Source organism: Astatotilapia calliptera, chromosome 23 (assembly GCF_900246225.1).
Source record: "Astatotilapia calliptera chromosome 23, fAstCal1.2, whole genome shotgun sequence".
Lineage (NCBI taxonomy): Eukaryota > Metazoa > Chordata > Actinopteri > Cichliformes > Cichlidae > Astatotilapia > Astatotilapia calliptera.
The window spans coordinates 22,150,374-22,174,147 of record NC_039323.1 but is presented as its reverse complement, the minus strand read 5'-3'; the positions used below and the strand labels follow the sequence as shown (position 1 = coordinate 22,174,147).

Sequence of the window (23,774 nt, the reverse complement as noted above, 5' to 3'; positions counted from 1 at the left end):
ATATCAGATCCTGGTTTTATAAAAAAGTTCAACAGTTTGGCAAATGCACCTATGTGTTTCCTTTTAGCACAAAAATCTGGGAGAGGATTAGCCAACAAAAGTAACACACAACATTGGGCATAACCAGCTATGAGTTAATTGATGTCTGGACCTCTGTAGGATGGTAAAAATTGGCACCTTCAACTTGTACTTTATTTGCATAGCACATTTAAAACAACTAAACCGAAAGCACTAAATTCTCTAAAAGCCAGGGAAAACAGGCGAGCTTTGGGTAACAACATGAAGGCCCCTAAATTATTATCAGATCTGGTGTTCAGGGGTAGCGGGTCCACAGTGTAGGGCCTACAAGTATTATAAGAACAGTAGAGGACCTTAGTGCCGTAGCAGGAGTCTGGATACTTAAAAGCTCAGATAAATAAGGGGAGGGGGGCCCATTCAAAGACTTAAAAACAAGCAACGGAATTTTAAAATCCATTCTTAAATAGACAGGAAGTCAGTGAAAAAAAGAGTAAAACTGGGGTAATGTGACGCTCTAGATCAGCGGTCCCCAACCGTTTTTGCGCCACGGACCGGTTTATGCCCGACAATATTTTCACGGACCGGCCTTTAAGGTGTCGCGGATAATTACAACAAAATAAAACTAGTACTGGTACCAAAAAAAAGAAGATTTATTCATAACACACGTGAAAAGACCCAGGAAAACCGAGTTAACGATAAAAACAATAACAAAATAACGCTGAAAACCGATAAAAACCCCGAAAAGCATACATTTCACACTTGAGCCTCTACTCTCGCGGCCCGGTACCAAACGACTCATGGACCGGTACCGGTCCAAGGCCCGGGGGTTGGTGATCGCTGCTCTAGATGGCTTTTACTTTGAAAAGACTCTGAAAAGGCCCTACTGTGCCTCTGACTGGGTTGCTTTTAGAGGTGTTAGGTCGAAGTGTGACTCATGACGAATGGTTTCTGCTGTTGTGTAGTAACTTTTTTTCCCAAATGCTTTTTTTTAACATTTCAAATGAAGGGATGATTCCATATTTCCACATACCAGAAAAGGAAAGCTGTTTTTTTTTTTAAGTTTTCAAAATTTGACTGTGTTGTAATGCTTTGATCTAGTTTATTTAGAAGTTTAGGCTACTGGTCAGTGGGGCAAACGTTTTACCCCTAAAATGTGATAGATTAAGTGAAAAAAAGCCTCACTATTTTCTAAACCCTGATTATGACCCTGCACGTAATGAAATCACTACTTGGTGCACTATATTTACCATCTGCCATTCTAATTCTGAGTGTTTAAATGATTCACCGTGCTGTGGATCAAAAAAGAGGTAGCGTCTTTTACCCAATTTAACCTGAATGTTCTTAGATATGAAAAAACACTAACGTAGCAGATCAGTGATTGTAATTACAGAACTAGCTATTATGTCAGGAGTCTCTGGTGGTGGTCTGTCAACATAATAATCAAAATGGAGCTAAAACGTGCTGACAAGTTCATTTTTTCTTTACTCTTTCCCACAGCTTTCCATCTTCATACTTTACACAGCTACTTTACAGAAGTGGCTTCCCATCATCAGTTAGTTATTAAAGTGTTATCAGTTTTGCATCTTTTAATTATCAATGAAAAGATTCATTTAAAAGATTCACAATTCCTTTATACCCTCTCCAATGTGTTAAAAGGCCTAAAACTGATGTGTCACAATGACAAGTCCAAGTAAACAGATATATAAAAATAAATAAATAAATTAAGCCATTAAATGCACCATGACATTATTAAATAAACGTATAAACAAATTATTTGATAAAGTATTAGAAGAATACTCAATTCTGTTTTCATTTGCTTATGTGTATTATTTCCCTGTTATTAATTTGAATTTTTTTTGTGCATTTCTGCTTCATTACCAAACGAGGAGGGGGCTTTCAGCCTGATTAGAAATTAGCAATCATCTCACCGCAGGATGCCGTCTCTCTAAAGGATAAAAAACTGATACCACAGAACACTTCCAATGACAGACGGTCTTATTTAGAATGCTCAAAAGAATGTAAAAAGAAGAAAATAAAAATAAAAACGTGACCAAAAACGTATAAATATACTTAATATAAAGACTGGTGCTTTTAATGGCAGTTTCTTAATGTATATTTTTCTTTTGGCCACCCAAGTACTGCTTTTGCCATCACTGAAAAATAAATATAATAACGAAATTAAAATTAAAAAGTTAACTAAAAATGTAAAATTAAATTTTAAATAAGAAGGACAATATAAATATAAAATATAAATATAAAAATGTTGCTAATATCAGTTTTTCAAGCAAAAATTTACAACATACAAAGGACCAAAATCATCATTTATAATCAAATTAAAGAAACATTTTGTAAATATCTTTTGGCACTTTTGGTCCTCCATACACTCTATCCCACATCTGTTAAGGTTTTCAGAGGATTTTTGTTTTCTTTTTTTTCCCCTTGCTGGTTCCATCTACACATATCAGACACAGTCAAAGTAACATAATTGGACCAGACGAAGGCTTAGCACAAGCTTAGACAACAACATAAGATTCCCATGTTACCTGTCAGATGGACTACACTGTTGTTAATGAGCATCATAAGGTACGGGATTTAACAGAAACTTTAATGAGTTTTAGCAGGATCTGATGGTGGTCTCCCAGTCCCACATCACAAATGTATCCTGAGATGCCTTACCTGTCCATCATCCCAACACAATCTTGGAGTCTTGGCCCGACGCACCTGCAGGGCAGAGAAACCAGAGAGATCATCCATTAAATCGGGGACAGGTTATGAGTAAACCTCATGTTGCTTTTCTTCCACGTCAATCAGCTGTCACTGGGCAGGGACCTGTGAAATATTGAATCCCGAGCATGGCTGACCGCTTGTCAATATGACACGAAGAGGTGTGTGAGCTGGAAGGCTTGTTTGTTCTCATTTGGTTCACGTGCTATTTCAATGGATTTCTGGGCTGAGACAAAAAACCCAACAAACATCCCAACATACATCATTTAGTTCAAACCAAAGTGCTGTTTCAAACCTATGGGGAAATCAATGGGAAAGAGACAAATATCAATCTAAAAAGAAAACTTTCAATAGTTATAAAAGATTAATAACGGCAATTTAAAAAAAGAGCACAATAAGGCCATTTCTGACTCCACTGAGCATTTCCTCATTTTAGCGACAAAAAACAGTAATGAGGTTGAGAAATGTTGGGTGTGAACTTGTGATCTAAAGTTTTAGAGAATGGAGGTCAAGATTCACATATTCTGGTATGACAGGATTTACTGTCGGGCCTTCTAGTGGTATTAACAGCCACCCTCATTCCTCACACAGCTTTATAAAGTGGCATTTACCTTAAATATGGAAGCTGCAGGGATATTTCTTAAAAGAATCTAAAGCCTTTTATGGCATACAGTTTTATTGCAGTGGTGTTATACTGTTTGCATGTCTGCTTGATAAACGGCTGAGTATAATGACAGCTTGTCAGTGAGGAAAAAGGAGCCGCCCAAGTGATGAATACACAGATAATAATCACCTAAATATGCAAATCTCCTCAGCTCTTTGGGGTTTTTCCGCTCTCTGTATTTACAAAAATTTACATTTACAAAAGCAGCTTTCAAAACCCACCGCACGCTACCTGCCCAGAGACACGTGGCAGATGGACAAGACTTCCTACTCCCTAAAAAACAAAGTAAAGCATTAGAATTGATCAAATTGATAGATAGCAGCATGTGTTTCCTTCAAGGATTGGTGGAGAGAGAAAAACAGAGGTAAAAGAGCAATGTGACTGTATACGTATGTGCGACAAGCTTTTTGGAGTTAACCATTTTATTGGGTAAGCTATCTGTATTTTGGGCGAGGCCTGTATGGGTCAACCCATGGTGGAGCCTTTCGAACGCATTGACCTCATTATACATTTCCTTGAAGATTCTTCCTGCCTTAGGAAAACCTGATGCCTACACTACAACGTAGAGTATTTGAGGGCTTAGTTCAGGGTTAATGCTGCGTTTTTATTGTTACAAAAATGTACTTTTCACAAGGGTGATGGTAACTTCTGCTGCAGACCTAACATTCATGTACAAAATCACCACCTACTGATCAGCTGAGTTCCTAGATGATCTTGTGAACTACAGTGGATAGATACTCGGGGTATCTATGGTTTTAAGATAGTCTAAAGCAGGGGTGTCCAATTCCAGGCCTCAAGGGCCAGTGTCCTGTAGGTTTTAGATGTTGCCTTGATCCAACACAGCTGATTCAAATGGCTTGAAGTTCTCCAGATGCCTGGTAATGAACTAATCATTTGATTCAGGTGTGTTGACCCAGGGTGAGCTCTAAAACCTGCCGGACACCGGCCCTTGAGGCCTGGAGTTGGACACCCTGGTCCATAGCTTCGCTATGACAACCATCAGTAAGTACTGCATATCTCATCTAGCTGTGAGCAATGTTATCAAAGTCTCAATGTAGCCTCAATGTAACATGGCAGCTACATCTTATACCGTAAACGTTCTGAGCTTGTATACAATTTGCAGGTAAGCCTACTTTACCGCTTTTAATTATGCTTTATTCTTTCTTTGCACATCTTGTTTTTCAGTCCATTTAACATCAGTGAGGTTTCTGCTGAAAGAATTTAGTCTCTCCAATGTCTACAATACATGTTTCCATCACATTTATTAAATTATCAATCATTTCATTGTTAATTGGCCCTGCCGTGAAATGTTTGATGACTGAAAGGAAGAATGCTGTAGTGTTTCTTGTGAGATATCACTCTTTATCTTTCGAAGAATCACATTTATCTTTTTCTCCAAGAACAAGAAATACAAGTTTATCTTTGTTTCTTCCTATCGGAACAATCAAAGCAGGATGGTGGTGAAAGCACAGCGATCAGTAAGAAGTGTTGTTAACACTAGGTAAGCTGGAAGTGATTAGAGTAGACTCTTAGCTGCTCATTAATTCCAGATCCTTGAGTGGAGGACTTTTGAACAACAAGAAAGACACAGGAGAACAGGTTTTGAATGCTTCGGTGTGTGTGCACGCAAAGGCTGTGTGAGCACACACGACACAACAAATTGCTTAGCAAATTAGGAGAGCAGGCTAACTTTGGAATTAAATCGGTGACAACTGTGGCTCCTCAAAAGTCACTTGGTTGTCAATTAAATGGTGTACCAAATAGCTAATTAGCAAGTAATCAGTGTCTGTATCCAGTGTTGTGTTGTGTGTGTGTGTGTGTGTGTGTGTGTGTGTGTGTGTGTGTGTGTGTGTGTGTGTGTGTGTGTGTGTGTGTGTGTGTGTGTGTGTGTGTGTGTTTTCAATCAGTTTTCTTTCTGCATTAGCAGAGAACAAAGGACTTTTCTGACAACAGACACAACAAGCCAGGGATTATTTTTTGTCAGGAAAGTCGTCTAATGAGTGACCTGCCATGTGAACGTGTCCTTAAACAAGGTGCTGATTCTATACAAGATAATATTAATATTAATATATATATATAATATAATATTCTTAATATATATATATAATATTCTTGATCTTCAACTTGTGTATCTGTAAATAATTTGTACCTTTTCCATCCTTTGTCATCCCCTCTACTTCGAAAATTCTCCTTTCCATGTCTCTTTAAAGCTGCACTGATACTATCAACATTTACAGGCTAGCTGCAGTAAAATAAAATGACCTCCTGCCATGTTAGAGAAAGAACATTAAGTTCCTTTCTACTGCACATCGTCTCGCCAGCCCTGTTGCTAGGATTCAGAAGTCTAACTTTGTTTGCAGAGACCACCGACAAGCTCCACCTCAGCACCTCACTCATCATCTTCTGTCTGTCTTACCAGTCCCCACTGTTCAGCTTCTTCCATAATAGTCTCCCCACTAGCAGAAAATCTAAAAAGGCCTGGGCTCAAGTTCAAAGCCAAAGCCATACTGGCTTCAAAAAACAAGCTTTAGAGGATGAAAACATAAACAGGTAAGAACGGTAAATTTTCCCCACAACCACAACTGCCATTCTTTTGAAGACTTATACTGCTTTGGCCTCAGTATTAAAGTATGTCGGGAGAGACGTGACGGCTAAACTATTATTTATAACTTTGATTGGCAGGCATTTTGTAGAACATTAAGAAACTCACATAAATTCACTGTGTGTTTAAATCTGCCACATTTTATTTAGTTATTTTATAGTTTAAAAAGGAACAGAACACATTTAAAACTAAGTGCACTGGTGATACCTAGCTGCTAATGTACATCTGTTGTCTCAGAGCACACAGACAGTACTCAACTTCAAGACAACAAAAACAGCACATAAATAATATATTATAATATATGATATATAAAAGTTAATCAGTGATAAAATTCAATCAATATGAACAGACAGATAAAAGGCTGCTGGTGGTTGCGCTAAACTTAGCAAAAAAAGTGATGTTATCACATCCTTCAGAGCATTAGGGCACAGGTTAACCTTTAGGGAAATAATACTTTTGGATTTGTTGGGTAGAATATGATAGGAAGGTTTACACCGTTTTCATTATTTTTATGAAAAAAATAAAGCTAAGGACTAGCTTAGTTTAATGCTAACTGGCTTAGTTTACTGCTAAGCTAAGACCATTAGCTTAGCAATAAACTAAGCCAAATAGCAAATAAGGCTAAAAAAAAATAAAAAATATTTGGCTCTGTGCAAAATTATATACAACACAAACATCTGCCCAGTTTTTGGAGGTTGATGGGTTAGCTAATGGGGACATTTATAAACCTGTTTCCTGTCTCTATACATGGCTAAGCCGATTTCCAACTAGTTTTGGCTACTAGCTATCATGGTCTGGGTGCAGTGTTGCCAACTCCTCAGTAAGGAAAATCGCTATTGGCTGTCCTAAAACTCGCTAGAAGTCGCTAAATGACGTCATTGCCTAATTTGCATAATTGGTCATGCTAATCTAATTGTAACCTATGTTGTTGGAGAGAGAAATAACATCGTGGAAGAGACATAAAGTGAGTAAAAAACGTCCTAAATTGCATCTAGAGTTTATATAGAAATACAAATTAAATTTCTTTTAGCAATTATTGTTTTTTTTAATGTCACTATTCCAACCCTGCTCCTTTACCCGGGCTTGGACCGGCAAAAGTGACCCAAAATAGGCACTCTGGTGGAGTTACTTTGTGTGTGTGTGTTTATAAGTAGTTTTAAACCTTGTGATCCACAAAACAGCATAAGAGTAAAAGAGTAAAAGAAGAACTGACTGCGTTACAGCACCCACTGCTTGTTGAGAGTAAAAGCAATACGTGCTTTCACGTCTTTTTTTAGAAAAAAAGTCGCTAAGGGGTCTGTTTTTAGAAAAAAAGTCGCTAAGGGGTCTGAAAACTCGCTAAATATAGCGACAAAGTCGCTAAGTTGGCAACACTGTCTAGGTGTGGCTGGAAAATTCCGCTGAAGGTCTGGACCTCCCTGGTATCCACCCATGGGCAGGGCCTACAGCCTCCCTCACCTGAAGCTGATTGAGGCAATTAGGTTAGAGATTTAAGCTGCTTGCTGACACTGCTTCCTCGCCAGTTCGTCAACTACCCTATGTTGGTAACCAGGCCTCATGCGTCATGTCTATGATTCTCAATGCTTTACTTACCTTTCAATCTTGTGTTCTAGTTACTCCTGGAAATTCCATCACACTGAACCACTCATCTTGGAAATCTGGTTAACCCGCCTGCTTTCAGAATCATCTCCTTGCCTCACCTGCCTGCCCTCCTGCCCTTATACCACCACAGGATCTTCACCGCTCAGTTACAGCTGACACACACCACCAAACCCACCCAGACCGCACTACCTCTCCTTCAATGCTTCCATCTCCCACCTGCACAGTAAGACGAAGATTTTCATAGCTTCCATCCTCTCCAGAACTCCTCATTGGCTACCGCTTTAACACTGCTCTCCTCTCTTCCAGTACGTAGCTAATCACCAGCCAGCTGCCGTTGCTTTCTTGGACCTGTCCCCTTGCTTTATCCCTTTCCCCTGGCCAAGACCCTCACGCCCCATGTGTCAAGCCTAAAGCCAAGTGCCATCGTAAACATCATTCTTGTGCTAGTTAATAAACCTTTGTTGAAACCTTTCCTCAGCCTCCGCTTTGGGTAATCTGCACGTGGGTTTCATTTTTGGTACTCGGCCTCCAGCCGTTTTGTGACACCAGCGTAATGTACTAATGAGGGTGCTGTCAATCTAACTGTTAGCAAGAGAGCAAATCTGTATATTTTCTGAAAGTTAAACTATTACTTTAGTCCAATTTTAAAACCCACTACTTATATGCAAAACAAGACACTACTAATAGCCACTTGAGGCTAACTCCAAAAGTGAGCCATGATACACCCCATGTTAAAATCCCCAACTTTACAGCAGAATTAATCATATTTATAGCTTAGTATAACTAAACAGTTTAGTCTCTAATGTCCTGTTCTGTGACAACTATATGATTATGTTTTAAATACGAAACTCAGCCTTTTAAATTACATTATGCCTTAAAGAAATACACGAGTAGCTAATTGGATATAAAGTGGCAAATTCAACTCAATTTAAGAATATTCGTGGTGTAGATGATTATGTACCCTCTCTCACTCATAATGCTAGAATTAAGGCTAAAAAACTGGGCTCAAGAGACTAAAAGGTTCAGCTAAGTGATTGCCAATTTTTAAAAAAATCTGTCAACAAATATCAACAAGTGGCTATCTCATTTTCCCAGGGCCAGATTCCTCTGTCCTTACGGCTTGTTTTCTCAGATTATGGGTCAAAATGAAAACATATTTGCAATGATATGAAATAGAAAAACAAGCAATAAACTGTCATTTTTGTACAAAGTCTCAATAGATTAACTGAATAACTGATTCAGTACTAATCCCCATTATCATCTCACACCTATTTTGGCAGCTATCCCTGGATGAGTTCTAAATGTGCTTTTTACAGCAAGCACAGACAGTTTCCCCAATTTTTATTCAAATGTAAGCAGAAGATGGCAAATGCTATCTTGCTCACTCCTTAATGAGCTAAATCTGGTCCTTTTTGGATCTTTGGTGCATGCAGCTCTTGTTCACTCTTCCACCTGCTTCTTTACCTAGAGCCAGCCATTTTTCCTCTATGTCTTCTTTATCGTTTTCCCACATCACTCTGCCTGCTGACTTCATATCTCCCCTACTAGTGTCTGTCCCTTCATTCATTCATTCAGTTCATCTGCACTGTACCTTAAGGGTCAATACATTCCACCCCTGACTGGAGGGCATCCCCAAATCTAGCAACAGGTCAAAGAATGTAGCACCTGCAAGATTAAATCATGCTCTCTCCCTCTTTCAGTCCCCTCTCCTTGGGAGAGAGGTGGTCCTTGTCTGTTATACCTCCTGAGTGCAATGCAGTATGACTCCATGATGCTTTTAACAGCATAAAAGCACCAAAGCCAGAAGCTGCTCAGGGTAACTATGAAGGCGAGTGGACACTTGAAAGAAACGGATTAACTTTTATACATAGACACATCTTTATGTATCATCCCTCTCTTACCCCTGGGTGCAATTGGCATGGCAGGGATGACACTCGTTGTTGGCCTTGGCGTATTTGAAGATGAAACTGTTGGCTCCCTGCAGCCCGTCGGGGCACTTCTCTACGCAGTTAGGGCCGTCTTTGAAGTGGAGGCATTTTACACACTGGTCTGGGCCCTGTGAGGAGAGCACAACAAGGAGGAGCGAGATGAGAAGATGGGTTACAAAGAGGGTGGTAGACAAGGGGTGAATAAAGAAGAAGGAGGTAAAGGTGGCAGTAAGAGGAGATAACATAAAACAAGAACAAAATAATGGGTGAAGAGCTAAAAGAAACCAGTGGAGAAAAATAAAGTTAAGAGAAAGTTCATGGAAATTCATACAGCGATAATCCCACATGAATCCCAAGCAATGATTTATACATTGTATTGCAAAAAGTATTTGCTCGTGTGCCTTAACACACACATGAACTTGAGTGACCTCCCATTCTTTATCCATGTGATGTTGGCCCACAATTTGCAGCAATAACAGCTTCAGCTCTTCTAGGAAAGCTTACCACAGGTTTAAGAGTGTTTATGAGAAGTTTTGACCGTTCTTTCAGAAGCACATTTATGAGGTCAGACAATTATTTTGGACAAAAAGGCCTGTCTCATAGGCTCTGCTTTAATTCATCCAAATTCATTTGTCCTTGCTTTGTGCACTGGTCATGTTGGAAGAGGAAGGTACCACCCCCAAACTGTTCCCACAGATGTCTTGGTATGCTGATGCATTAAGAGTTTCTTTCACTGGATCTAAGGTAATCCCCCCTCCACCAAACTTTACAATTGGCACAATGCAGTCAGACCAGTACTGTTCCCCTGGCGACCATCAAACCCAGACTCTTCCATTTGATTTCCAGACAGAGAACTAAGATTCGTCACTCGAGGAAACATATCTTCACTACTCTAGAGTCCAGTGGTGGGGTGCTTTACACCACTGCATCCGACCCTTGGTGATCTAAGGCTTAGATGCAGCCATGCTGCCATGGAAACCTGCGCCATTAAGCTCTCTACGCACCGTTCTTGAGCTAATCTGAAGGCCACGTGAAGTTTGGAGTTGGTGACGTCTGTGCAATATGTGCCTCAGCATCCACAGACCCCAGTGTGATTTAGTGTAGCTTCTACTTTGTTCTAATCCCACTAACAGTTGACGATTGAATATTTAGTAGTGTGGAAATTTCACGTCTGGACTTGTTGCACAGGTTGCATCCTGTCACATTACCACACTGGAATTCACTGAGCTACTGAGAGTGATGCATTCCTTCACACATTTTTGTAGTAGCAGTCTGCATGTCTGGATGTTTGATTTTATACACCTGTGGCCATGAAAGTGATTGGAACACCTGAATTAAAAGATTTGGATGGGAGAGTGAACACTTTTGGCAGTATAATCCATGTTGAGCTAAAGTGCCTGGAATTTATTCCACTGTATCCCTGATAAAACTGGGAAAATGGTTAGGGAGTCAGGTTGTGCCAAAAAAAAGTGCACACTGAAAGTGATGGAGGAGACGACAAGAGGTAAGTGAACACGAGCTCAGCTGCAGCAGGAGCATGAATAAGTTAGAATGGGAGCGGAAAACTGACTGTACACTTTGTGTGAATGTCTATTTGCGTGTGCACGAAGTGCTGACAAAAGTGTAAGCTTAAAATTGCACAGAGGTGTGTGTATGTGTGTGTTGTGAAGAACAAGTTGCATTCTGGCGGCTGGGCTTTTCAGCTCCACGCTCTGCTGCTAACGACAGCCACGGCGACCTGATGGACAGCTTCTCACCACTTGACACATTTAGACACACACCATCAATAAACATTATGCTCACTTTGCGTAGTTGCGTGTCTGTGTGTGAGCAGGGCAGATGCATACAGATGTCCGAATGCATTTAAGTATGTCCGTGGACACTGCGCATGTGCGTCTGCGTGTGACTGAGCACCCGTGGATGATTGACTCTGGTGTTATTCACTGCTCAGCTGTGACCAGCATCCCAACGTCACCAGCCTTTGCGCATCCTTGAGGAGCTGCTCTCTCTCTCTTCATCTGTTATTCTCTCCCTCAGACAGTCATAAAAGGTTAGTCACACAGTCACTAGAATCCGTGAAACAAGTCATGCTGCACATTAGATGCAACTTTTTCGTAATGAAACATTGCGCTGTAAAATCAGCTTCCTGTACAGTTATAGATCGTACCCACATTTGTCCCACTACAGTATTTATGCCACCAGGATTCAGAATTCATCATAGTAAAGAAAAAAAAACAACAAGCAGGTAATTTAATTAAATAACAGTATTGTAATGGATATTATTGGATGTAATCACTCTATACTGTATGTGAGCACAAGTAATTTAGTCCAGGGGTTTTGAAATAGCTCAGAAAAAGTTTCCAAGGATATTCTCATAACCACGTGGATGTACCTGGTTTCAAATTCGCACGTCTTGATAACGCAGAATAAGTCACATACACAATATGCACAAATGGCCATATCTTTGAATTCAGGTGTTTTCAATCCATTTGACAGAGGCGTATAAAAACAAGTACCTAACCATACAGTCTGCCTTTATAAACATCTGTGAGAGAATGGGTCGTCCTACTGAGCTAACTGGAACAGAGTGCAGTGCTGTAATAGGATGTGGGACCAGCTCCCAGTTTGGATTCGGGAGACAGACACCCTCTCTACTTTTTCTTTTTCATAATGCTTATAGTTGAATCAGGTGACTCTGAATCCTCTCTTAGTTACAGTAGAATATGCCTAGGCTGCTGGGCGCTTGCCATGATGCACTGAGTGTTTCCTCTTCACTCAGTCATGTTTATCTCATTTCATCTCTGGCTCTCTTCCACAGTGTCTTTGTCCTGTCTTCCTCCCCTCACCCCCAACAAATCGTGTTAGAAAGCTGCCCCTCTCTGAGCCTGGTTCTACTGGAAACTTGTTCCTCTTTAAAGGGAGTTTTTCCTTCCCACTGTTGCCTAGGACTTGCTCAAAGGGGATTGTTTAATTGTTGGTGTTTTCTCTGTACTATTGTAGGGTCTTTACCTTTTAACATAAAGCACTTGAAGACAACTGCTGTTATGATTTGGTGCTAGATCTATAAAACTGAATTGAATCACGCTGAAATTGAATTCATGTCTTGCTCTTTCAGTATTTTTTCTGGCCCCTGGTGTCATCCATATGTATATTTAAAAATATTTATTTTGAAGGTGAGCTGTCTCACCTTCAAAATAAAAATTGCTGTAGTAAGGCACGCATTTTCCACTGAAGGGAAATGTTCTTTGTTTCTGGTTCGAACTTTCACCACACCTCGGGAATTCGTTGGTGATTGCTGCAATCACCTGTAGTTTTATATGAAGAATAGTAACTTGTCTGCAAACAATCTGCTGGTAACCAAACAAATCACAAGGAGGGTTTTGGTACAGCATCCTCATTGTGAAGGATTTCACCTGTCAACAGCCAGCAACCTCAAGGAACCGCTTAGCAAACGGTCAAGGAATACACATCGCTGACAGAGGGTCGTTGACCAGTCTCTAGACTTTAGTTGACAATAATTCTGATCATGTCCTGAGATCTGTATTCAGTTACAACATCTAGACTGATTTGTCAGCTTACTATATTTTCTTTTTATGCTTTTTACAAGTACAAAGTACAGAAAATATATAGTAATTCACAGGAATTTTAGCAAAAACTACCGCAGTTATGTTGTGGAGATTATTTTTGGCATATGTGGATTCTTCTGCTTTCCAATCCCTTTAATCATCCTGCAACTCCTGAGACGTTTGGCAACCTTTTCTGGGCGTCCCTGCAGGTTTGATACGAGCACTGGCGTATACCCTAGCATGATAATGATGCAGCTGCAGCCTTGCATGAGCAGATTTGTTTGCATTTGGTGTTGCTGCGTACAATTTCTGTGCACATGCATGCAGATGTGCATGTTCTCCACTGACATTTCAGCAAGGAAACATTTTGGAGAGTCGTATTGCGATCATTCTAAAAGTGACTTTACCGGAAGGTCAGAATCTAATCTCATTTTGCTTTTTTTTTGACTGTGTGCATGGGTGCTTGCCAAAAGCATGCCTCCAAAAGTAGCTACAGTACTTTATCATCCCTCCCATTAACCTACCATTCACCTTTGCAAACAGTACTTATATCTTCGGAAATCCTGTGTGCAAAACAAAGCAAAATAAGTTGGAAATCCACTTTGGCACGTAGAAGATAGTCCCCTATCTCGCACAGAAAAATGAGGAGTGGTTTTAATCTAAACAGCTTATTTCCTGTATTTATAAAATGTATTCTTAAGTAAAAAGGAAGTTGAGACTGAGGGTCTTACCGGACCGAGACATGTCACAGTGTTTCCATCCATCTTCTCACATTGGCTATCGCACGCCAGGCACACGGATCCATTGGCAAATTCACGCTCTTCCCTGATAAATAAGAAAAATGAAAATAGGAATGCATGTATTATAGATTTGAGAGCACAGTGAAATATTGATTAAGAGCATGCCGCAAGTACGAGCTGTACATTGAGGCCTTTTTCAACAAAATCAAGTGTGATACAACAACCGGTTTATCTGGGTCATCTCCAAGATGCAGTGCCCTCTGCTGAAGGGGCATGCAGGGCAGCGAGCTACCTAAAACTATTTGACCAGGTTAACGGCTTAGTATGGTCAATATGCTTACAGAGAAAGTCCATGAATAATGAACGTCTTTTTAAATCATAGGCAAACATGAGGGGATGTGTGGAAGGTGGAGGAAGCAGGAGAAGAGATGGTGGGAGGGAAGGAGGAACGGGAAAGATGGTATGAAAGGCCACGGAGAGGGCATTTAGAGAGGGAGTTTGCTTTTGATAGGACCAGAGTGAAGAGACAGAGGGAGTGTGTGATAAAAGAAAAAGAAAAAAAAGCCAAACACATTTTCTTTTCATCCCGTTATCAAAGAATCACTGCGGTTCCTGCAATGTCTAAAACGCTTCAGTCAGCCGGTTAATGTGTACTTTATGTTGGTTTTGTTTTTTCGCTTCTGAGGGGAAAGAAAGTAAACAATAGAGCTCGATATTGGGTTTATACACTGCAATTACCCTGGCAAGAGCTCCACATAGCCCCAGGCCTTACTGTTGAATCCTTATATGTGTATATTGGTGTGTTTCTGTGCGTGATTGTGTGTGTGTGTGTGTGTGTCTGTGTGTGTGCACTCGCATACTCTCAATCTAAAAATTCCTGTCTTGTTTGTGTCCGAATAAGCGCATTATCTTCACTTTTGAAGTGCGGCGTCTCGGGCGGGCGGAGGCAGGCTGCTGTCAATAACAACTGCTGCCGATCAAAACCACTTTTCACATCAGAGGGATCGATCAGCCAATGCAGAGGACAGACGCTCTCAGAGGAGGATTCGCCCAGTTACAAAAAAACCTCTTTCTCACAGCAGCGGGATAATGAAAGGGACTGTATATGTGCGCGCGTGCACGTGCATGATTTTTGTTCATATTTGCATGTGATGCTATTGGGGTGGAATAAAGAGTCCACAGATTCCTCCTTGTGAGCTGTTTTTATAAGATGTGGCACTGAGAATTTTGGATCTCCTGCGGGTATGTGGGTTTTTATGCATTTTCATGTGGGTAATATTAGATGAAAACCTTTTAGACTCGGTAGTTTTAAAAGCAACAAAAAAAAGAGAAACTAAACATCCTGACACTCTAGTGTTCAGATCACATTAAAAGGCAATAAAAATGAAGATAAAATCCCAGATTTCCCTTTGCTGAGCCTTTATTTCAGGGTAGTTTTTCTTTAAATGGTCCTATTGATTCTTTATGATCACAACAGTTTGTCTGACACATCCAAAAAGCAGAGTGTGTAAGCTACAGATGGTCCTTTTATTAATGATGTTTTCAGTGGGAAACTCCCATAGCTCTCTTTGCATTTCTCCCCCAGCTTTTTTTTCCCTTGTTCCAAAATAAATTAGATTCCTCGCTCCGAGGCACTATGCAGGGGAATCCTTTAGGGGGAAAAAAGGCCCAGGCAGTGGAGAGATATCTCTTTTCTTGGTTGAGGTGGAAGAAAAGATACATGGAGCAGAATGGGTGAGAGACAAAGACCTCTGCAGTCATGCTCTCTGGGGTCATTTCCATTCCTTCAAAGCCGTTCTTCCTGATTGGCCTCCTTCACAGCTGGTAGTGCGCGCCAAAGCCCCACTGGGGGGATGACCTGATGGGGGATTAGTCCTGTTTTGGTGGAATTTAAGCAGGGCTGTGGCCGCTGTTCAGAAATCCAAACATCCAAATAGCCACAGCACGGTCAACCCACCAAAGCAACTTTTTAAATTTTTTTTAATTAAACCCATTCAGCTCCTCCCTCACTCACTCCCTCCCTCCCTCCTCCCCCAACCCCAGTGGGATTGCATTTCAGTCCTCCCTGCTCACCCCCAAACTCCTTTGCTCTCTCTTTGTTTTATTCAACAGACGTATAAACTGAAGGGAATTAGTGCCTCTTCTCATTAACAATGGAAACACAGAAGAAGAACGAGCTGAAGAATCTTAAGGTTTAAAATCACCATCCCGAGAACATTTTTAATGAGCTAACACTAAATTCTTGAGAGATATACAGTTCAGTAGCTTCAGAACAAAGTGAAATATTAAGCAAATCTATGCTGCATACAGCAAAAGTGCTGAAAATAAGCAGCGCTATGACAATCTGCTGTCCATATCCAGTCATTAAATTAGTGTACAGACTGTGGAAATAAGACTAAAATGATTTTTTAAAGGTGAAAACTATATATAACTCACATACCGTAACAGAACAGTATTGGCTGTACCCACTTTTTAAAAAAAAATCAATTTAGATATGCCATGATGTGGCTTTTTTATGCAGATGATATGACTTTCTTCAACAATTCAACAGTGTATTTGTATCTACTTCTACAATCTTAAAGACACATGCCATAGAATAAAGAAAATGTACATAGCAAGAATAATGATATTAAACACAGTGACCCCATGGCAAACTCCAGTCACTGGGGAAGATTCCTTGACCAGTATTCGAAGCGGTTGGTAAAAAGTTTGGTCAGTCGCATGTTGCTGCAGTCGTATTTTGAAATGAAGGGATGGACTCATCTACAAACACTGTGCACTTACTCTCTGAGCTGCAAACTGTGAAAAATGCAACACAAGCCAGAAATTTAAAAAAAGTTCACTTTTACAGAAAAAAGTGCCTCAGTGCCACAACTTTTACTTGGAAGGCAAACTGTCTACATTGTTTCGCACTTTATCAAGTTGTACTGCCCTGCGGATAGTAGTTGAAATAGATAGTACGGTAGTTTTCGACCAATTTCACCCAGCAGGAGCCAGAAACTGCCAGGAATCTTTGCCAACCAGTCAGGGACTACACCTAGCAGCTTTTAAGCAATGTACAGTAAAAGCAAGTAAATACCAACTCAGCACTCTTTGTTGGTAGGTAGACACTTCTTACACCAGGCCTTTGGGTTATGGATGTTCTGATTCCACAAGTCAGGCCAGTGACTCAAAACAAAAAGTGGGCCTGTTGAATATTGCTTGCATTTCCTCACTGTGACTGACTGTATTTACAGTATTGGAAACAAGTGTGGTTCAGCCGCTCCCTGCCATGCGCCTTTCCTCGTCTTCTTCAAAGCCTTCGCTATGAGCTGTTTTCCCCGGCAACTTCAAAGCTTCCCTCCCACAAACGGCGCAGGAAAGGACCAGCAACAAGTCAACATGACCGAGGGTTGCTCGCTCTCATACACACTTACACACGCGCTCTCCTCTTCCCCTGAGGAAAACACGAGCCTGACATCACACCGCTTGGAAGAAAAGTCATATTTATCTTGTGGCAGATGCTGCCGGTACAGTCTTATTTTAGATGGATGCTTTCAAGTGTTGCGATTCACAGCATCTCCCCGTTCATTCGAGAACAGCAAGAAAAAGGCTGGAAACTACGTCTACAAAGGAGGGTTTCTCCCCAGGTGAGTTGGCAGTGATCTTTTTGATGTGCCTCTTGGCAACATAGAGGGATGACCTGAATGCAATTACTCACAGCAAAGATCAGTGGATTGTGAGGACACTCGGAAACAGCTTGCTTCATTTTCCTGCTCAGTGCAGTAAACACTCATGTCTGTCAGTCCAAATGGGTGATTTGAAATGAAATGTGCTTCAACAATGGTGTATACTTAAATTGAGTTTGGACAGTGGGTGTAATATGCAGCCAAATGTTCCTCTGACTGTTCGCACTGTAAAATTCCTTATTGGTTCATCTCATTACATTCATGCCAATCAGCAATTAGACTCTCCTCCTCCAGAGCCCTTGAGGATGTTTTGACTTCATTTTCATGCATTAAAACAGTTTAAATTGATTTTATTTCTGCTGCTTGTCACGTATGGCTGTTTGCTGAGGAATTAATCCAGCTTCCTGGGACCACAATGATCAGAAATGTGTTGTTTTTTTTTTATTCTTTCACAGTTTAAGTCAGATCTACTCAAAGATATTTCCAGACCCACGTACAACATTTGCTCAGAATGTGTCAGAGGAAGGAAAGGACTTTTACTGAATGAATCGACTACTCACCCATCAAAAAGGTTGCAGGACTGAACGCAGGTACGGCCTCGCTTGAAATATCGGCAAGAGAGGCACTGGTCTGGCCCTGGTCCCCAACAGCCATCGTCCGAACACATTCGGTCACACACCATTCGTTGTTGGACTGTGAGGAGAATGTTCAAATGGTCAAAATAGTATAATTTTCTTTTAAAGACAACAGGGAGGATGTTTGGTGTCAACACATTAAACAAGTGTTGGGGTACGATCACCTGTTAAGTGTGTATGTGGCTAATATCCAGCTTATATCTTTGATGATCCTTGGTCTGGCTATCAGCTATCAATTATATATCAGTTATATATTGTGGTTACGTAACACCTCGAAATGTCTGTGTCTTGGGATACGCCACAGTACGATCAGATACAGGCACTATATTTTGTCCTCTTGTACACAAAAATAACTTTAAAATTCTCAAGTTCTACCAAAGTGCTTAACAGTTTTATTAAACATCTCTACACATATCAGTACTAAACAAATTAGGGTCCTGCAGCACAGACCTAGAAACTGGTTGGCAACTGGTTAGCAACCAGTGGACATGAAGGAAAAACATGTATTCCCCAATGATTGTTAAGTAGTTGGTGGCTTTTGCTAGTATTGTTGCAATAAACAGTGAGACTGTGAAAAGTGAAATGCAATTGCAAGAACTGGGTCCTAGGATCACCAATGTTTGGCTTGATAGAAGTGTTGCTCACGTCACTTCCTGTATGGCAACTCTGCCTCCTATTTTGATAGCAGGGACATATGTATACCTGAAGATCATTTGTGTTATTTTTTTAACAACATAAAATTGGTTGTACAGTCCTCTGAACTCGGTTTGTTCCAATAATTGATGCAATTGTCTTCTCAATCTAAAAATTAAGAATGGTGCAAAAGTTACAGACATTAACACATTTTCATCTTTGACCCCTTGGTGGCACAAGATGAAAAAAGTTGGCGAAATGGATCACAAGACTGTCGAAAGTCAGTGTTGATTCTTGGGGAACCCACAGACTTCATTGGCAGAATGTCTTTTCTTTAAGATGTCTATAACATTGCTGCCTGTCCCAAATTATAAGTGTATAAATGTAGCAATGTGTGTATATCTATTCTGTATTCATGCCTAGGAGATAAGTCAGTGCTTGTAAATGGACTGCATTTATATTTTTTTTTCTACAGCTATCGGAAGCTCAAACTGCTGTATGTTTCTGCCCACCTGAGTGAGTAAACATTGGTATTCCCCACATCTCTGCCATTAAAGAACACATCCACTATAATTGTAACCCCCCCGCCCTTTCCTGTTGAACCACAACAATCAATAATGCTCATCACACTCAATCGCTGAGTGACACACATATCCCCGGGAGTGTCGCCTGGTGGGGGCCAAACCCTTTGTCAACAGAAGAACAGTCAATCGTAGACAGTGGGTTGAGCCTAATGAAGAGACCTGTGTAAGGTGCCATCGATCGATCTCTAATACACACACCGTACTCATTAACTGGCTAATGATATGAACCGCAGTGTGGCAGGACCGTGAAAAACTATGGCGGCTTAGTTATCTCCATCTCAGACACAGAAAGCTCTAGTGGCAACCACCTCTAACAAATCCTCACAAATATTATAAATAAGCTCATTACCCTGGGTATTGTGGAATCATATGAGCAATATGTCCCTTTATTTGCCATTTGTTCATTCCATCACGCCTCCACTTCCCATTGCAAGCATTATACTTAACATACCTTTAAGGCATGACAGTTCCCATGAAATTGGCCAAGTCAGTGTGTAATACTGGGGTAGAGGTAATTAGAGTGCTAATGGTACCATGGCTATGGCTGTCGTTTAGTCTCATTCCTACTGTTTTCCCTTTTCTTGTGCCTCTGGCTGCTGTTTTTTTCTCTCTCTTTTAGTATATTGTGTGGCTGTGGTTAAATCATCCACTTTTTCAGTCACTCCCTCATCCATACATCTATCTTCTGCCTTTTGTCTGGGACTGGCTGAAACCCAAACCTCTCACCCCCCAGCCACCTTCTCCAGTTTATGTGGGGTTTATGCTGGTCAACAGAGAGAGATGTAATCTCTCCAGCATGTCCTTGGTCTACCTCAGGGCCTCCTCGTAGAATGGCATGTAACACCTCACCCAGGAGGCATCCTAGTCAGATGCCCAAACCACCTCAGCTGACTCCTTTTGATGTGGATGAGTAGTAGTGATTTTATTACTGTACACTGATTTTTCATGCATCATAAGGATTTCTTAGAGCACTATATAGTGGATGAAATTTGCATTGCACTTGCACAACGGAGACGCATTCACTCTGACAGACTGCTCAGTTCATCTGTGTAGCATTAAAGAGTAACTTACACTAACTTTTAATGTTATAATGTTAGTGTGTGAATGTGTGTGTGAATGAGTGGATGACTGGATATGTAAAGCGCTTTGGGGTCCTTAGGGACTAGTAAAGCACTATATAAATACAGGCCATTTACCATTTACCATTTATACTGTTAAAATCCAACCCACACTGAGAGTCAATCACTTTAAAGTTCTAAAAGATACTCTAAACGTATCCTGTCTACTTTATTGCAGGTAACTTTCACATGAACTAGTCCAAAAAGCAGATGCTAGCAGCTAACAAAAACTAGCCAGCTAGCACATCACTTTTACCCAATCGGCTTTCATTGCAATTTAAATTTCGCATGGCCTTGTCCTCACATAGAACCGGTGCTCAGAAATTACTCCAGCAATTTATCCATCCAATCATCCTTTTAACTGACCCCTTTGTTATGAAATGTGTGTGTACCAGATGTGGTCATTGCTAACACTGAACACTGACCCAGCCAAGTTTGTCCCTTGTGTTGTTCGGCCTCTTCAGTAGCTCTTTGCTTCCACGTGACTCGGGTCCTTTATCTCATTTGCCACCACCACCCTGTCTCCTGCTGCCACATTTTCTTTTGCCACTCTCAGCTTCATGTCATTTTCCCGTCACCTCTCTCCTGTTTTTCCCAACCTGCCACGCGCTCTGTCCACCTCACCTGGAACCTTCCCTAGTTTTCCTGGCAGCCACAGCCTGTCTGTCACACTCTCTCAAACTTGAACACCAGCCAAACCCAAATTAGCAATAGTCAAAATGCAATAAAACTACAGTTTCTGAGTGGTGCTGCTCACACCCCTCCTGAAACACTCAGTACGATTACGTGGAGGAAAAAACAGGAGAGCAGGAGTTCTTGAAAGGTTTAAAAACTATTCAGAACCCTACTTTGGCATCAAAATTTGAACCATTTTGGATTAATTATGTAGCTAAGACACTGCGTAATGATGCAATATTGCTTAAACTCTGATTCCTCCCTCAGAAGGTGCAGAGGTCTGCAAAAGCTAAAAACTTTAATAGTCTTAACACCACATCTACTCACTGCACTCCTTTGGATCTTGGTTGTTACGGACGAGGACTTTTTGGCTCGGGGTCCTAAATAGCGACGTCCAGTTGATAGTGTTATAGAAGCAGAGGCGGCTGTTGTTGAAGATGTAGACGTTCCCGGCGCTGATCTCACTCAACGACTGGAACTGGAGTGAGGAGATCCAACGCTGCTTCAAGATCAAAAGAGAAATACCACTTCCACTGAAAGAGAAGAGAGAATAGAAAAGGAAATGAGTCATGGCAAAGGGAGAAGGGGTAGAGGGGACGAGTAGGGAGAAGAAAGGAAATCAGAGAGAAATAACAAATTTAAAAGAAATAGTTGGAAGCACACAAGAAGATTTGGAAAGCAATTTTAACAAGATGGAAGAAGAGAAAGTAGGATGAAGGAGTAATTGAGGGTTTAGGAGGGGGGGGGAAGGAAAGGAAAAGACAAGGTTAGAGGGTGGGGTGAAAATATATGATGGAGAGGAACAGTAATGAGGGGAGAAAGGGAAAATGGATTAAGAGTTAAGCTAAGAGTCAGACAAAAGAAGAACAAGAAGTCACGTAAAGCTAGAGAAAAAAAAACTCCTATTAAAAATGTAATGTTAGAAAAAAAAAGAAATACCAGACATAAAGAAACTTTTGCAGATGCAGAAGGTTTCTCCAGCTCGGACTTGTACTCGAGCACTGCTGAGCTACATGTACATCATGGGCATTTACAAAACACGACTGGACCTCCTTTGACTCTGCAGCACTATCTCTCTCGAATCTGTCACTTGCAAGCAAACACAGAACCTGTTATCAAAACAGGGCAAATCAAAGCTGTGTGACAACAGCGCTTCAAAGAGCTTCTGTGAGCAAAAACCTGCCGGTGGCTCACCAGCTCCAACGGCGAGCATCCGAAAAGAGGAAACAGCAGGAAATTAGATGATGCTCTCGGAAAAAAGACCATAAAATGCTCGAAATGGCCAATTTTGCCAACTTTTCTCTAAAGAATCCAGGAACCAGCTGAGCTAAGTCCTTCTTCTGGCAAATGCAAATCTGTGCATCACTATTTTGAGTAATTTTGCTAACAGACAGCCAGCACAAACCAATCACATAACCTCTTTGGCAAAGATAGAAATACTATAATTTAGCTGCAGGCTTCAAACATGGTTATTTCTGCAGAATTGTGACATCATTTTGCAGCCTACGAGGTCTCTCCTTGACAAGGGCAGCTGATAACACTGGTCTACAATTTTTGAAAAGTTGCATGCATCAAACAGCATATTAGATGCCATAGCAACTCAATTCAAGGTGTATCAAGGTGGGATGTTGTCACATACAGACGTTTCATCAATTATTCGGAATATTCTGACATGCAAATATGTTGATATCGTCCCGGAGTCTTATCATTTTAAGCATCTGTTTCATTTTCAACGATCAGAAAGGAAAGAAAAGTTTGACTACATTTATTTCACAAGCATTTTGTCTATAGACAAGTGTAATATGAACAATCCCTCTGGAGTTAAGTGAGTATAATGGCTTTATTTTAATTTATTTAAATGTATGCTGTATAGCTTTGTGGAATTTATTATTACTCCTCAGTAATGAATGAGCAGAAAGCGGTGATATTGCAGTGTTTCCTCTTTACTGATCTCGCTCAGACGCACGCATTTGCAAACCTGCAACATCCATCCAGTTTTGTTACGTGGGCAAACAGGATATTATAGACATCCTTGTTCTGTCTTAGACATTTTCCAGATGAGATGTAAACATGGGTCTTAAAAGGTGTCTTCCCACCTGGGCTTTGCTGGAAAACCTCTAAGAGCTTTTGTCCAGGATGCATCATGATTGGAAGCCCAAACCCAATACAGTTGGCTCCTTTCAATGCAAAAGAGGAGTGGCCCTACTCCCAGCTCCCTGTGGATGTCTGGGCTCCTCACTCTATTTCTAAGGTACAGCCAACCACCTTACAAAGGAAACTAATTCCAGCATTTAACAGATGTATTCTTTTAGTGACTATCCCAGACCATATGTGAGGGTTGGATATATATTGGCTGGTGATTTGGAAACTGTCTCTCTTCACCACAATAGTCCAGTACAATACCCACGTTACTGCTGACATCCCAACAATCCAACTTTTTACAATCCACCTGCTCCTCTGTTGTGAACAATACTCAGAGATAGTTAAATGCCTTCTTGGGGCAGCTACCGTAGTTTACTCACAGGGAAGCCTTCCAATGGTTAGAGGGAAAGTGTAAGTGCACCCAAATGATTTATCCTGCAATGGTCCAATTTTGGCAGCGTGGTATCGCGTCAGG

The 23,774-nt window shown here is 40.8% G+C and overlaps 1 protein-coding gene and 1 long non-coding RNA gene across 4 annotated transcripts in view; one reads left to right on the top strand and one right to left on the bottom strand.

Moving 5' to 3' along the window:
- The window catches only part of LOC113016400 (receptor tyrosine-protein kinase erbB-4), a 364,753-nt gene that overhangs the window by 78,308 nt on the left and 262,671 nt on the right, over positions 1–23,774 (bottom strand). The window contains exons 12-16 of the mRNA XM_026159217.1: positions 21,485–21,690; positions 18,073–18,205; positions 13,836–13,929; positions 9,512–9,666; positions 2,695–2,739 (exon numbers count right to left, since the gene is read on the bottom strand). Of these exons, the coding sequence (XP_026015002.1) occupies positions 2,695–2,739; positions 9,512–9,666; positions 13,836–13,929; positions 18,073–18,205; positions 21,485–21,690 (633 nt within the window). The remainder of the gene's footprint in view (positions 1–2,694; positions 2,740–9,511; positions 9,667–13,835; positions 13,930–18,072; positions 18,206–21,484; positions 21,691–23,774) is intronic.
- LOC113016401 (uncharacterized) lies at positions 4,368–8,082 on the top strand. Of its 3 annotated transcripts, none has more exons than XR_003271234.1 (5): positions 4,368–4,408; positions 5,334–5,439; positions 5,767–5,956; positions 7,622–7,833; positions 7,917–8,082. It is a non-coding gene; the product is annotated as an uncharacterized LOC113016401 (long non-coding RNA). The 3 variants fall into 3 exon arrangements; XR_003271233.1 differs by having other exon boundaries at positions 5,331–5,439; XR_003271232.1 differs by lacking the exons at positions 4,368–4,408; positions 5,334–5,439 and having other exon boundaries at positions 5,504–5,956.